Here is a 16163-nt window from a genome sequence, read left to right as displayed (position 1 = left end):
ACACACACACACACACACACACACACACACACACACACACACACACAATCAAGATGATCGCTATCAACACAAACACCAGGGACATTTGGGGAAAGAAAATGCAGCAGGAAGGCATAAAATATAAGCAAAGTGTGACAAAAATAAGAGAGAAAACTAACTAAATAGTAAGAAGCGGGTTCATGATTTTAGAGTAACACTATATAGAGCAGTCGTGAGGCAGAATTGGTCCGAACAACAACTAAAACTAGAGCATGGAACAACAGTAACAAAGCAAGAACAGCCCAAAAAGAGAACGTAAACAGGATTGTGTTCATTAAGTGCATTAGGTATCTCCAATTGCACGTGCAACCCTGCCTCATAATTGATAAACATCTATAAATGAAGACTTAGATATTAGAAAAAATGGTAAGAGCAGAGTTCAACTCTTGTACTTGGACCAAAAAGAAATCTGCAGACAGTGAATCATGGATTCTATTGGACATTATTTATTTGTAGACCAATCAAAACTGTCTCTGCCGTCACACCAACAACCCAGGAATCCTTTCCAACAATTATTGCTTGATTGTGTTTTTCTAAGTGAGCCAGTGTTGCTACACTCAAAACAAGCCACACAAGCTATTCAACAACCGACTAGTTATTCAATGTAGTAAAAGGAAATCAGAATATGTCGGCACATTAAATGAGATGTCAGTCATATTAATAATCACTAAACATGTAATGTAAATGCAATACCATTGCAAAATACTAAACACCAACTGGAAACCGTTCAGATTGTAGTATAACAATGTAACTACCGTCCAAGACAAACTGTTACTGTAGGTTTACAGGATAAACCAGACCAGCTGTATGAGTCATATGCAGATAATCAGCCTGTCTCTACAAGTGGAACCACTTCAGAAACATAATTCCTATTTCTGTTCACCACATTATCATCATCATGGCTTTCCAATTTAGTTTTTTTTAAGCTTCTAATTGGCATATTTTGGCACAGAAATGTAAACATTTCTCTAGTCGTAAAATTCTCCAACAACTGCCGCTGGGTTTTAATGCTGGTCCCTGTCCAGGATCATCGAGTGTAACATATTACTTCAGTTTTTTTAACATGTGTAGCCTTTTAAACCATCTTTATTTCTGTCACAGTATGATGCTACCCTGATGACTTTTGTTGTGGACAGCTGTACTGTTTATATTCAATTGCTTCGGGGTCCACAAGTTTATGCAGTCAAGAGAGTTTGGTGAATGTGACTTCCAAACCTCACAGATACTGTATATGGATAAGAATATGAAAATGTTCTTGCATCTCATTAGCATGCAGTCCATCCTCTCTTTCAAATGTGTATCATGGACAAGTAGGAATTCCATAAATACAAATCCAACAATCCCAGGCACTTGAAAAGGATTCAAACTACTACATCATTCAGGTGTCGGGTCTGAATGTCTATAAACCAGTACCTGGGGCGGGGCTTCCATGGGAGTATCAGGTGGGGCGGTGACTACACTGATGATTGGCACCACCATAGCCAACGGCTGAGGCACAAGTAGGGGCACAGGAGGAGGAGGAGGAGGAGGAGGAGAAACAATAGTAGGCACCACCCCAACAGGGAGCGGCAGAGGAGAGGGAGGGGAAGCCACGACCGCTGTCGGCATGGTAACAGGGAGGGACGGCGATGGACAGGGCAGTGTCACCAAGGTAACGGAAGATGGAGTTAAGCTGGGCTGAGAAGAGGAGGAAGGGCCAGAAGGAGGAAGAGGAGGAGGCAGAAAGGGAAAAGAAGGGAGAGAGAAGAAGGTAGATGAGGCCGAGAGGACGGGCAGGAGGAAAAGTGAGGGAGCAACGTCATCGGGAGGATGAGGAAGAAGATAACCCCGAGCAAAGACGGATATATATCGCCTGAGTAATGGAACAGTGAGATAACTGTCGGTTCACCTTAAAGGCTTCACATCAAAAGAAAAACTACTTCCCGGTTAGCTTGCGAGTCTGGTTCTTTATTGATCTCCATGATAAATTATGTTAAAAATAAAAGACACCATCTATAGTTCACTGGAACATTGATTGAGCCTATTAGTGACAACATCTGTAATTAAACAACAAACTCTCTGACACAAAGTTTGTGTAAAACACACACGACTCTTAAGATCATGCAACCGCAAATATATCTCAACAGGCAATGTAGAGTGTGGCTTTACACGTAGTAGGAGAGCAGGCAAAGTCTGCAATGAAGATGGGCAACACTCTTAACCCCGTATTAAAACACACAGGACATAAAACCTACCTACAGATGTTTTCTCACACTTTATTTAATGCTGCTGTAAGTCTATATTGAGTTTAAAGGCGTTGCATGTGTTCTTGAGGTTGTATCTTGAGGCTGTGTGACATGTTTTTGTGGGGGGGGGGGGGAATGAGACATTATTGCATTGTAGTTGTGCTCTGCCTCCTGTTCACACTGACTTTTTACAAGTGAACCAAGAGGAGTAAACATGAAGCTATATGGACCGACAGGTAACTGGCTTGATTGGACAGTTTTGGCGATTGTCCTCCCACATCCTCAGGACCCTCGAGGGACATTAAATTGTGATGACTCAGGGACAGACGGATTCATCAGAGTTGAGCTTTTGAAATAATTCTAAAATCACATATCTGCCAACATTAAATCCTTTGTTTCACACCTCAAATGAAAAGCACCAGAGTTCCCTTAGAAGAGAACCGAGACCCACCTTTTCTCGTCTCGTTTTGGTTGTTTGGTCCGACTGACTGCTTTCACACCAGCCCACGTGAACCATACTAACGGAGCAAACCGACCTGTGTTCGTTTTTATCCAAACCAAAGAGGTTAGGTGTAAAACCATAACATACTGGATTTTGGCCTGAACATCGATGCTACACCTCTTTCAAGGTTTTTCCACTGCCACCAATATTCATCTTTTACCGTTTATCAGTTCTGATTCAGGAAATGACCCATCTTCATCTGCTAAAAATGTGTTCATGCATTTGCCATCTATGTTTTAATGAGGTAGTTAGAAGGAGCATTATATCTGGGGTGAACAAAGGAGAACTCTATTAACAATAGGCATCAACAAAACAAGAGGATTGTCAAACTGATTTACACACCATCACTAACAGATACACGAGGGCACCGACAGTACGGACATGACAGCCACATACACTCGCATATGTTCTGGTACCTGAACTATTGCTAGCCGAGCAGCTTGGTACAGAAAGTAAAGATGTTCTATACTGGGAGACGGGCTGAGGTCAAAAAACTGAACACACACACACACACACACACACAATCAAACATAGATTTGTACAGACAAGTAGACAAGTATAAACACACACAAACCCGGTGATAAGTGCATGCAGCAAGCCAGAGAGTGGAAAGAAAAACAGAAAAACAATCTGAGCTGAACGAAGCAGAAAGAAGCAAAAAAAGACGAGCAAAACATGCAGTAATAACACATGGGCCAAGAATGGCATTGAATATGAAAACTGACGGCAACTGTGTGTAAATGTGGATGTCCATGTGTGTCTCTGGGTGCCTGCGTTTCCGTGTTTAAATGTCTGCAAAGAGCTAGCACCAGCTTGTGTCCATTTGGAGTTTATTTGTGAAGTATTGTGTTACATGTACAGTGTATTTCATTAGTGGTGGTACTTTACGTACCTGTGAAGACGCCTGTGGCAGAGATGTGTGTGTGGGGCTCTGAACTGATGTAATACTGTGACTGGAGGAAACAACCTGGAGAGAGAAAGGAAAACAGTGTGAGACAGAGAGCAGTGGAGAGAAGGGAGGAGAGAGAACTACTCAATATGAATATACACACACGCCAGTACCTTTTTTTGGTTTGATACTTTTTATAGCGAGTGCAGTTCCCAGTCATGTCCTGATTATTATAACCTGGATAAACTCAAATCCAAGTTATGGGAAACCAAAATTTGTTGGAAAATGCCAGGTGGGAAAACCAATCTTATCCAATTAAAATCAGTTTTTTATAACCCTCTGTGTTGTTAATTTCCTAATTGGTTGTCAAACAATATTCCAGTAAAAATATTTAATAAAATATGAATCATGTCAATGATTGCAATACAAGTGTTTTGTAAACACTGAATGTAACTAAGGGGGAATGGCTGCTTTGCTCGTTCATATTTTCTGAAAAGAAAAAAATGTGATCTCTGATTAACATCCAATTTAATGCTCAATCAAATCACTTTAGTGCTGCAATTAGTTCACCGCAGTGGCTTGGGCTGGGGGCAGAACGACTGCGGTGTAACTGCAGGCAAAGTGCCAGTTCTGTGGGAGTCGGTACCTTGAAGCAAAGGCAACAACTTCAAAGTGAAAGCCAACATACCAGTTACTGCTGTATAAGCACATACGATATAGGGTGGAGTTATTTTTGTTTTTAATCTTTTTGGGGTTTGGACATCAAGGGGAGGTGGTGTTAAAAGTGAGAGGAAAGTGATGACATGAGAGAAGACTGGAAGTCTAAAAAGTGACTTTTTAGGTTGCTTTTCTTACCTGTTGGGGGGCCCCAGGAGGAGCTGGCTGGGTGGTGACAGGGACCAGAGGGGGTCCCTGGGGAGTGGACTGGGGGGTGGGAGTCTGAGCCTGTTGCTGTGGAACAGATTTAGAGGAAGACAGACAGAAGGGTGGACGGAGAGGAGGCGGGAAATCAAGAGAAATTGGCAATAAGGAGAAAAAACAAAAACCGAGAAAACAAAATCAGAGCATGTTTGCAGTTTGTCAACCAGAAACTGTACATTAGTGCAAACACAAGGTACTTCTGCAGTTGTCTAGTGATCAGCTTTTAGTCTACATATTCTTCTTGTGTATGCACACATGCACACAGACAACGTCCATCTATACGGCAACAGATATATGCACACCAATACCAACTGTATACACGGTTCGTAGTGTAGCATGTACAACAGTACATGCACAGAACTGGGGTTAGGCAGGGTGTAAGTACAGGGATTGGTTTTTTACATGCAGGTCAAACCCTTAGTGATTGGTAGTGATATTAAATCAAAGAAGCACAAGGTAGAAACTGGAATACGGACACCAAATCCTTTCAACAACTCAGCGCTCCCTAAAACACCCTAACATCTTTTGTTGTATTGCATACGATAAAATATGAGTCATGATCGTGGTGGCTGACTCTGCCTGTTCCTGATGGCTTGAAACTGCAAACATGCCTTGAGTCATGTTTAGTTGCCACATTGCCGGATATAATCCCGTTCAGAAAATTTTTGCAGATTAGTCAAATTCTATAGTGAGTTTAGATTTATGAGATTTCATCCAGATGCTGTATAACCTGTCCTGAGCGCCACATTTGTTTTGCTATTAAAAAGCTTTCAATACTTTTCAAAAAAATCCTTAAAGAAAACATTACTGGTTTGACATGTTACAGATTTTCTTTCTATTTCCAGCCAAATTAAACTTTGGTATTATTGATTGAATCCTGGTACATTCCTAGTGAGCATTAAGCCACACAGAGCTGTATGATCCCTACCGGCATCCTTCAGATAATCTACAGCACTACAGGACATCATCATACAGACTGCTACGGCCGTTCTATTGACTGAACCCTTTTTACTTGTCATGAAGCACAAGTATGTCGCACCAGACACACTGCTACCTACCTTTTCTTAACATCATAAGCAGTCACGTAGACACAATAAAGAATTTCACAACAACGATATCTACTAAATACAATGTATGGCAAGACGGGAGACTTAGATGGATGAAAGATAATGACGTGAAAAAAACAAAACAGAGGTAGTGACAGATAAAGACTGAAGGGCCAGTGATCATAGCGATGGTTCAAAGTAAAAAAATGAAGAAAGTAAAGGTGACACTGATAATATCAGCACTCTAAGGGTTTAATGAATTTGAACTGTGACCTTTGAACCTTGTGTAGGAAGTTGATCTCCAGTGTGGGTAGGAAACGACAATACAATACGCTATAATAAAGAACCGACTTAAAGCCAAGATCTTTAGCAATTACAACACAAAACAGAATCTGAAATATACAAATGAAAAGGCTCTCTGCACGGTTACAGTGGAAGGTTGGTCTAAGCCCCCTTTGATTTTGTTGTATGTTTGAGTGTTTGTCCATACAAATCAACAAAGTCTCATAGCTTCATCACACTTCAAGGATTTTCTTAGATTCACAACACACTAGTCAATGTGCAGGTGTCTAGAATAAATAGATTTGAAGTTTTTCTAGATACAATTTTCCCCATTTGAGGCCCAAACGGACTTTGGATTTGTAAGAGTAAAAATGTAAGTATACCATACATACAGTATGCTGACACAAACACACATTTCTCATATACATTCGTATATGAACATACAGACAACATATTACTTACTGATATTTACAAAGAAATCAAATGCACAACATGAACACAGGAGGGGGCTTAGACTGCTTATAAAGCTTGCACAACAGAGATCTTCCCAAAGTCTACCTTCTGAATGTTGCATTTAAAATAATTATTAATCAACTCACAACACTGAGTCTTATGTCGGGTTTCAAATCAAATGCTTCTGGTCTTGGTTGAACCCAGATGTGCTGTGGGTTGTGCCCTCATCTAGAACTTCTTACGAACTGTTTAAGTATTGCTATGAGCACACATTGCAAAATGCGAGAGATTCTGAAGGCAGATGATGAGAATCTCTCTGTCGTGTTGATGTGACTGGAGAGGATTAAAACAAAGGCTACGTGATGACAATAAGCATCAACTGGGGCTTCCTGGGTTGGGCGGGTAAAAAAAAAACAAAAAAAAACAACCACACAGCAGGGATTGGTATAACAGGGTCCGGGTCAAATTACTATCGTAAATCAATTCAGCTGCTTTTCATAGAAAGATTCACTTTAATTGATGGAGAACACTTTTTTTAAGTTTTTGATGTTTTCCAATGTAAATGACCTCATGGGCAAAATATCAAGAAGAATTAGGTCTATGGCAATAGATATGAAATTCTTAATCTATGAGTTGTTGGCTATTTGCAGTCAAACAACAAAGAAAATGCGTAGAATGTCATAATAATTACAAAGCTTTTGGATCTTTGCTTAAAAAAAAAGCAACTTGTGTCATTTCCACTAGTAATTGACCCAAAGGTGTAGGGGTGTTTTTAAGGTCTAGACTCAGTACCAGAGTAAGGTTAGCGGCCTGCATGGCCAGCAATGACTCATGGTATGTCATATCGGGTTGGGCTGGTATCACCCCTCCATGCCGAGCCCAGGCACTCTGGATCAGAGACTCCAGCTGGGTTGATGACGCTCCCCCAGGGTCGGTGGACGGAGTGGCAGGGAGAAAGCTCTGCATGGAGGGTGGATGTCCCTGGGGATCTATGGGGAACACTCCTCCGGATGAATCGTAGAGCACGGCGGAGGACGAGTGAGGGATGGACTGAGCAGCGGAGGAGTCGAAGGGAGGTGACTGGAACTCCCCGGCATCAGAGGAGGCCATAGAGTCACTGGAAGGTTCTGGGCTTCTGTCTCTTGTGGCTAAACCTATGTGGTGAAGAAGAAGACTTCCTGGAGGTAAGGGGAGCTCGGGACTCATATATGCATACAGCTCTTCTGTCACCGGCTGAAGGCGGCTGTACGTGCCTGAACCACCTGATCCAGTTCCGGTGTTGTCCTCCAGAGGGAGGTCCATAGAGCTCCTTCTGGCCCGGTAAAGTCTGGATGCCAGGAGGCTTGGGTCTCCAGCAGCAGCTGCGGCGGCGGCTGCAGCTAAATGGAACTCAAAAACACTTCCAGTCGGTGGTGGGGCCTCAGCCATAACTGGAGGTGCAGTTATCGGGAAAGCCGACGAGGAGGCATGCTGTGGTGGAGGATAGCATCCATCAGACGATGAAGAAGAGCCGCCAGTGGGCGCACTCATGGGGGGTAAAGGTGGAGGGATTGGGCTGTGTGCACTCATTCTTTGCATGAGGTGTGTGTGCAAGAACGCTGGTTGAGGTGGAGGAACAGGATCGAAAACGAAACTAGCGGCTGCAGCTGCTGCTGCTGCTGCTGCTTGCCTCTGCTGATGGAAACCCAAGTGGCCAAGCTGGTGTGCAGTCATTGGGTATCCTCCATAAGCCATCGCTTCATAATGGTCCAATAAGGCAGCTTGATTTAGACTTAATCTCCTCACTGCCTCCTCGTGCTCTGCTCTTATGTCTTTATAGACGTATAAACTTGGGTCAGATTGTCCTTGGAGATGCAGCGGCTCACCAACACCAAGTCTTTGAGCGGCTGCTGCAAAACCGGGATTTACCATGAAGAGAGAGGGCGTCTCAACACCCTCCATCCCAGAAAAGGGATGCAGGCTGCTCCCATAGCGAGTGTAGGCTGGCTGGAAGTGGCGGGTATGTGCCTCGAGAATGGACGTGCTCTTGCGTCTCTGGGTGTTGTAGGCCTTAGGAGGCCCAGTGGGAGGAGGCGAGAAGGACATGGGGCGCTCAGGTAAGAAAATATTAGGGGGCTCTGGGAGAGTTTGGAGGGGGATGCTCCCTCCTGCTCCTCCTCCTGTGCTTCCTCCTCCACTGTAGGGGTGCATTGAATGCTGCTGCGACAATGAGATACAATGAATTTAAGAATGAGAGAGAGAACCACAGCAAAGGCCCACATGAGATGGAGAAAATAGCAAAGAGCATCATTTCAAAGCACTACAAAGAGAAAAAAAGGGAGATATATTTTCTCTCCACATCAGAAACAAAAGATGTTTAAAATAGGAGAGAATATAACCAACAGCTGTAAAAAAAGGAGTGATGAGATGACGTTAACAGGTAACATGTTAAGACACGAAGCTGCAGTAGAACAGACAGACAGGCCAAGTGACAGACTGGACAAGACAGTAAAAGTGGGAGACACTGTGAGAGATCACAGGTAGATATGCAGTGGGGTAGTTTATGTAGTATAATACGAAGAAAAGAAAGGCCAAATAAGCTCAATCATATCCCGACGCACCTGCACTCAGGAAAACTGTCTTTTAACACAGAGATTCTTTCACTGATCATCCAACTACGCAGCTGCACCCTGACTATCTGGACAGGTCTGGTGTCTTCACTTGTAAAGTAAATCAAGTTAGTCACGTTAGTCGTGTGACTCATTAGTCACTTGATCTGCTAGTCAGGCGAGTTATTCGTCACTCGAGTAGTGAAGTCAGTGCAGTTAACGTCAACCACGATCGTTTCCTAAACCTAACCAAGTGGTTGTGTTGCCCTAACCCAACTTACTGTGAAATCAGAAGTTGTTTTTTTAAAGATACTATGTGTGTACATTGACACACCATCTGGACACTTTCAAAACTAACACTAGAGGGGTGCTCAGTGCGTTGACCTCCGGACACTGCCCAAGTTGGGAGTGAGAATGTGTTTTATATAGCAGTGTTTTGTACACTCTAAAAACTTTGCCTGTCAAATGAGCAGTTTTTCTGATGGCACATGCACATGATATTGGACATTTGTATCATAGAGCACAGTTAAAGGTAAAGCCAGTCAACCTGTATTCAATATGAACACATGGTGGTCGAACAGAGGGAGAGAGAGAGAGTTAAAGAGAGGTGGATGGGTAGAATGAGACTCACAGCGGTGTCTGAAAGTAAACCCTGAGATCATACTAATCAAGACAAAGGTGCCTCTTAAAGATACACAATTAGCTCACCTCGGATTATATTGTATAAAAAAATGTATCATTAAGTTAACTGAAGAGGACAGAGGCTGTATACACATTCATGTTTAGTAAAGGAGGATACAGTACGACTAAATTAATTCATGTTCTTCTCAAGTGTGCATCTCCTCTTGCATTTTCAATGAACTTGCAAATAAATTAAATTCTCCGATTCCATGTGGTTGTTCATGCATTTCTCATTTGGCTAGTTCTTCAAAGCTGTGACAAAAAAACTGCACGAGTAACACAAGCTGTTTCATTAAGAATCCTTTCACTCACTGCGCCATCCAGCCCTGCAGTGAGAGCAAAGTGCATTAACTTTGGCACTGGGCCTTCACAACATGTTTAAGCAGCTTTATCGACTTCCAGACACCAGTGTGGCCCCTATCCGCCATCTTTCTCTCTCTCCCTTCTTCTCTGGTTGTCAACAACCATCGTGGGCCTTGGGGTTTAGGACTGTGAACCTACAGGGGTGGAGAACAGGGCAGGTAGGCTGGCCCTCCGCTGCCTGGCCCTGGGCAGAGAGGAGGCCGAGTGAATGGGTAGGACCGTCTCCAGGGCCTTGGAGAGGCGCCCAGCGAACGTGTCCCTCTCAGCTGCGAGAGGCATGCAGGGGGAGGCGGTGGTGTAGGAGGATGAAGAGGACAGGTCTGGAGGAGGGGTGGAGGGCTCCTTTGGACGAACGGCCATGGGTGGAGGAGCATGGGAAAAGGAGTAGGAGGAGGGAGGGACGCAAACAGACATGCTACGACTTCGACGACGGCACAACGCGGGCTGTGGGCCAGGGAGGGGTGATAGAAGAGGATGGGACCAACATGGAAAACAAACACGCAAAAAGTGAACGAAACATAGAAAACAGCAGCAAAATTAAAACAACGAAAGGACGTGTAAAAAAGAAGAGGCTAAGTGAAGAATACAGAAAAAAAGATTTTCCAAAATTACAGCTTATTACATCAACAAACAAAATAATAGCTCCTACATTTTTAACAGAATTAATGAAAGAGAAAAACAAATCAGTGACTTTGTAGGAGCAACCGTTCCAGTTTTTCCAACAACAAATTTCTAGCAAAACCTGTTAGGAAAGTTAAGACAAATAGCATAATAACACAAATAAATATAAATGACCTCATGAACAAAGGCAATAAATGAAACACAAACTGAAACAGAACAGTGAACAAAGAAATAATAATGAAATAAATTAACACAATATTACATAAAAGGAGAGAATGGTTATTCAAGATATTCAATTAAGTAGTTATTTAATGTGATAAACCAGACTGTAAGTCACTTTGTCTACACTGAAATGACCAACAGTCTCAGTCAGTGGAGGTGCTGGTAAACTGGAAGTCAGACAAGAGCATCTGTTGCCAAAAGGTCCCGAGATGCAAACGTCGTGGGAAATGAAATAAGAAATGACCACTCCTCCTTTCGTAACTATGTATAAATGTGCCCTTGAGCAAGGCATTGGACTCATCTGCTGCTAAAAGGTCAACAATTAATGATTATGGTTAAAACAACAAGCTATGCTCATCAAACAAATATTATGTAAAATATAAATTTAAATCCAGGGCCATAAGAGAGAAGTAGAAACCTAGCTCAGTTAAGATTGTGAAGATGTGCAGTATATCGGTATTCAATAAGAGTGAATAGACGGACACACAAACACACAAGGGGGGGGACTTCTAATTTCTAAAGGAAAAAAGTTTTAGAAAGTTATCGTTTCATATCTAAGATTAAGTATTTCCTTGGGAAAATTCTTAAAATGCATGAGAAGTAAATATGCTCAACTATCAATATATGAAAACAGGTTTAAAGTAGGAAAACAAATATACAAAACAAGAAAAAGAATAGTCACTGAATAAACAACAGATGTGACAACTGGATGCTTACATGAGGGAGCATTATTAACACAGAACGATGAGGATCGAGGGAGGAAGACAGAAAGAGGTAACTGGCTGATGAAATGGCAGGATTGAGGTAAAGAGGGATGCATGACATCTGGTACGCTGAGGAGAAAGTGACTCACAGATTGAAAGATGAATTACAAAAAGGAATGCTTAGCTGGCTTACTATGAAAGTAACAAACTGAATAAATATCAGATTGTGTAATTAACTCATCTAAGTGTCTTAAATATTGGCTGACAGATGTGTTGCTTTCACTCCGCGCAATGCAGTAAGTAGCAGCCTCAACAGGCAAGAAGAAATCAAATACCTTCTAGTCGTCCTCTTCTTCAGGTCATAGGAGGTCATCGCCAAATAAAACACCCATCAACAACACGCTCTTGTGCGTTTAGCTCAATAAATTGCATGCCTACTCACTGCAAGTGTCATTCCTACTCACTCCCACTCCAAAAACACACGTCAAACTGACTATGCACATACAACCTACACGTGCGCAATGTCCAATTCGGATGATAAGGCCACTCACCATTGGCTGCGGCGGCTGGGCGTAGCCTGGGTGCTGCTGCGGGTTAGCAGAGGGGGTGGAGAGGTAAGGGGTTTGGGGCTGGGAAGGGGGATGGGGGGAGTGGGAGCAGCCGTAAGACATGGTCAGCTGACCCAGGTGGGGGGAGTCCGAGGAGAAAACGGTGGAACCCTGGCCGCTGTCCAGACCTCCTTCAGCTGAGGGGGAGAGCGACAAAGAGAGACTTGTTAGGGTCACCTTCAGTCCGATAAAGTCCATCTTAAAGTAAAGACTTGAACAGAAGCTCAGTATCTACGTGGGAAGAATCTGTTTCTCTCTCTCTAGGAATTTGCACTCCATTTATACAAGTAATTCTTCTGCTGGTTTAAAAAAAAAAAAAAAAAAAAAAGAAAAAGCAGCAGCCACAGGGGAGCACAAGCTGTTTATAAAGGGCACAACAACGCATGAACAACTTCAGAGGCATACAATTAAAGGAAGGAAGAACATAGTCAGTTCCAGTGTTTTGTGTTTACAACAAGAGGACTGTAATGTGTGAGCCACACTTGAAAAGCAACTCAACAATCGCTGCCCCGTGTTTATAATACGACACCGGAATAACCCTCTTGGCTCATGGAGAATGTTTTTAAGGATGTATGCAGTCATTTGTCACATGTTTTTTTAGAGATGGAAGTGCTGGAACGGTGTCTTGTGGTAATCCTAAATCATACATTACAGATGCTTGAAATATTCTCTTTTATGAATAAAACAGACGTGCGACGGAAAAAGACATAATATCCATGCAGAATGTGATGATGTCGTGCTCCAAGTATCGACTGCCTCGGCAATTTGAAGTTTGTCTTACATGTGTGTGAGATGCCCGTGTGCTGATAGTGAAGCTGCTGTTGCTCCACTTCGGTCTCCTCTGCTTCCACCTGCAGACAAACAAACACAAGCTCGGGTCAAGTCCACAAGGTCCACAGGGTCCACACAAACACTCCATTCTACAGCTGGAGAAAGGACCATGTGGACTCTTACTACCGAAAGCCTGAAAATATCCGTATTTCAGTCTCTTGTTCAAACAACCAGTTGAGTGTTCCAAAAGTCCAAATATACTAACAAACTGATTTACTGATAAATCATTAAACAATAAACTAATTAGTTAGCTTAGTGTTCAACAAACCTGCGTGTGAGAAGATTTGAGTGTCTCTTGCTGCTGCTGTTGTTGCTGTTGCTGCTGTTGTTGCTGCTGTTGCTGCTGGAGCTGTTGTTGTTGTTGTTGTTGTTGTTGTTGTTGTTGTTGCTGCTGCTGTTGCAGGAGCTGCTGCAGCCGTTGTTGCTCTGTCTCAAGTTTTCTCTTCTCCTGTTCTTCTCGTACCAGCTGCCTCTGTTCTCTCTTCCGCCGGATCAGAGACACGCGATCCTTGATAGCCTTCGCCATGGTCTTATGGTCACCCTCAGCAACGTAGCCGGACTCAACCTGGGGAGTTGGATGAAGCCACACACACACACACACACACACACACACACACTCTTCTTAACCAACGGGACTTTTCACTTCATCCATCAACCGTCCATCTCTTCTCACCACATAGTTCTTCTCATCCAATATCCTTCCATTCTGTACATACCATTTCCTGGGCCACATCTTCAGGGAAGTCCTTGTTCAGGTCAAAGGAGAACTCGATGGCTTCGTTGTCTTTGTATTTGCCTGCAAACAAGTGAACAAATGGCTGGTCAGGAAGCTGCCCCTCTGTTTTTCTTTGTAAAAATAGTGTTTATGGTTATCACTACAAAAGTATCTGTTTCTGGAACTAAGACTTTAGGAATGGCAGACCTTACAAGATCTTAATTGGATGAAGAAATACAATTATTCCTTGCCTTTAAGCTTCTTGACGTCTTCTATCCTGAGCCAAAGTTTGATGGCAATCATTTCCCCATCATCCTCTTCTGCCAGTTCAACCCTGACCCCTGTGTCCTCCTGAAAGAAGGCATGGTTCAACAGGATCTTTATAGCATACCTAGAGGAACGAAAGAAAAGAAAAGAGATATGTAAGAGGGGATTCACTTCTTCATACCAATTTGTTTAACTTGTGAGCTGGTCTCCAGCTGATAAGCTAATAGGACAGATGTATTTAATTTATCTGTTGAGAAACACAACATGTTGACAACAATGAGTCTTTGTGTCAAATAAACTGAATGGCAGACCATCATATAACTATTCTTCCCCAAGACATCTTTAAGAAAAACAAAGGGAGGGAAAGAGAGTTTAGCTTTGGTTTAGTTTCGAGTACGGTGAATGTTTTGGCAGACCCACAGCATGGTCAGACACAGAACCGAGGACTTTTTATTTCTGACCAAGAAGCTGTGAATCAGAACAGGATTAAGAGAGAGGGCGCCATCAAACATTACGAGGCTTATTGTGATCCATTTCATTTTAATAAAGTAAGAGATTGATGCAAACGTTGTCTGTACAGTAAATCACACAAAGTTAAATAAATCCAAAGATATGCCTAATTAAAAACAATGCCAAGTTAAGCTGTGTGTGTGTGTCTCACCTCTCATCCTTGTTTGTTCTGATGCAGCCCTCTATAATTTCCTTCACCTCAGGAATGGCTACCTTGTCAAAACTGCCAGGCTTAACTCCCTGCAAACACAAGAAGAAGGGCAGTGAAGACAAGGAACCTTTTAGAGAAAGACAAGCAGTCAAGCGCACACACACACACACACACACACACACACACACACACACACAAGTGTTGGATAGAACTGAAACACTGCTTTTCTTTCTCACTAATGTATAGGAGACATTTATCGTGGGCTGCCATCTTTTAAAACACATGTGCTGTACATTCATTCATGGTAATCTCCATTTCTTTCAAGAAAACAGTTGAATGCTTGCTTTCTGTTTTGCCTCTGTATACAATGCACAACACGATTGTTCGTCAGGATAGGAACATAGAAAACAGGCTGAACTGCCAAAATCCTATTACATACTTCAGAATTAATTGTTACTAATTAAATGGAACTTTTTGAAATACCCATTCTGCAATTAAAATTCATGAGCCATGCAAATAGAGCATTTTACTGTTAACAGTATTTTATGATGTTTAAACATTTGACAGAGAGGTCCTACTGCCAACTTTTAATTCCCACATAAACCCAGATATCCTCTCAGGAATACACAATGAATCACAGCCGCCCAGAGCCAATTAAGAAAACTAGAGGCCATCTTGATGGATAAAACTAATAAAAAGGTATCAGCTGGGACTCATGCTGAAGGCTCTTCTAACGCTTAATACCAAGAAAAGGCAACACTGGAAATCTTCCCAAAGAAGAAAACAGAAACAATCGATATCTTCATGATACAGCACAATGCAGGGGTTATAGGAATACACTTTTTGGCACAATAAACTAAAAAGGAACCTCTGTTAATGACCAGCCCAGTTGTTCAAACATTAAAGGATCAAAATAGAAACGGAAGCAAAGTCAAAAAAGAACGGAGCTGAAGCTTTATCCTGAATGAATAACAAGGTAGCAAACAAAAATGGCATGCTCCAGAAGATACGACCATCTCTCCATCTGTCGTACACCTGTATGGAGTATAACATCATCCATGTAGAGCCCACAGTTATATTAAGTTAGATCAGAACTATTTCTAGCAGATGTCAGTTTCCTTAAATCACACATTATATATCAAATATAAAATCATAACGATGAATGCAGATTGGAAGCAATAAAAACTCAAAAACACTGCTGGATGAAAACAAAAAGAGGAAAAACCAGCTACTACGACTGACAGAGAGACAGTTGGACAGGTTTAAGGTTTATCAAATGAAAGGTAGGGAACTTACCTAGAAAACAGACAAACAGACTAGAGACCTGTTGCACTAACAGATGTCTTGGGTCGTTGTTTTCAGTCTGAACTAGCTCGTCAGACAGACAGAAAGAGTTGCTAACTGTTTATTTCACCCCGTTCATGCCGGCAAATGACCACCGACTTCTGCTCTTGTCATCCAGCTCCGTCTTCCCTTCCTACTTTCTTTGGCCTGTTTCTCTCCTGCAACCCACCAGTTCACCATTACGCAACAACCCCCCCCCCC

The 16163-nt window shown here is 42.4% G+C and overlaps 1 protein-coding gene across 11 annotated transcripts in view; it reads right to left on the bottom strand.

Moving 5' to 3' along the window:
- wnk1b (WNK lysine deficient protein kinase 1b) overlaps positions 1-16163 on the bottom strand; it is a 73326-nt gene that overhangs the window by 15582 nt on the left and 41581 nt on the right. For 6 of the 11 annotated variants that reach the window (XM_031859254.1, XM_031859255.1, XM_031859257.1 and 3 more), the window contains exons 6-16: positions 14619-14707; positions 13942-14081; positions 13692-13771; positions 13244-13540; positions 12926-12995; positions 12088-12281; positions 10128-10433; positions 7150-8556; positions 4511-4606; positions 3659-3733; positions 1453-1716 (exon numbers count right to left, since the gene is read on the bottom strand). In XM_031859254.1, the coding sequence (XP_031715114.1) occupies positions 1453-1716; positions 3659-3733; positions 4511-4606; positions 7150-8556; positions 10128-10433; positions 12088-12281; positions 12926-12995; positions 13244-13540; positions 13692-13771; positions 13942-14081; positions 14619-14707 (3018 nt within the window). The remainder of the gene's footprint in view (positions 1-1452; positions 1717-3658; positions 3734-4510; positions 4607-7149; positions 8557-10127; positions 10434-12087; positions 12282-12925; positions 12996-13243; positions 13541-13691; positions 13772-13941; positions 14082-14618; positions 14708-16163) is intronic. The other 5 variants (XM_031859261.1, XM_031859262.1, XM_031859260.1 and 2 more) reach the window with 5 other exon arrangements.

Source organism: Anarrhichthys ocellatus, unplaced genomic scaffold (genome assembly GCF_004355925.1).
Source record: "Anarrhichthys ocellatus isolate YVR2014 unplaced genomic scaffold, GSC_Weel_1.0 scaffold21, whole genome shotgun sequence".
In the NCBI taxonomy this organism is placed as follows: Eukaryota; Metazoa; Chordata; class Actinopteri; order Perciformes; family Anarhichadidae; genus Anarrhichthys; species Anarrhichthys ocellatus.
This window is presented reverse-complemented; position numbering and strand designations above follow the sequence as displayed.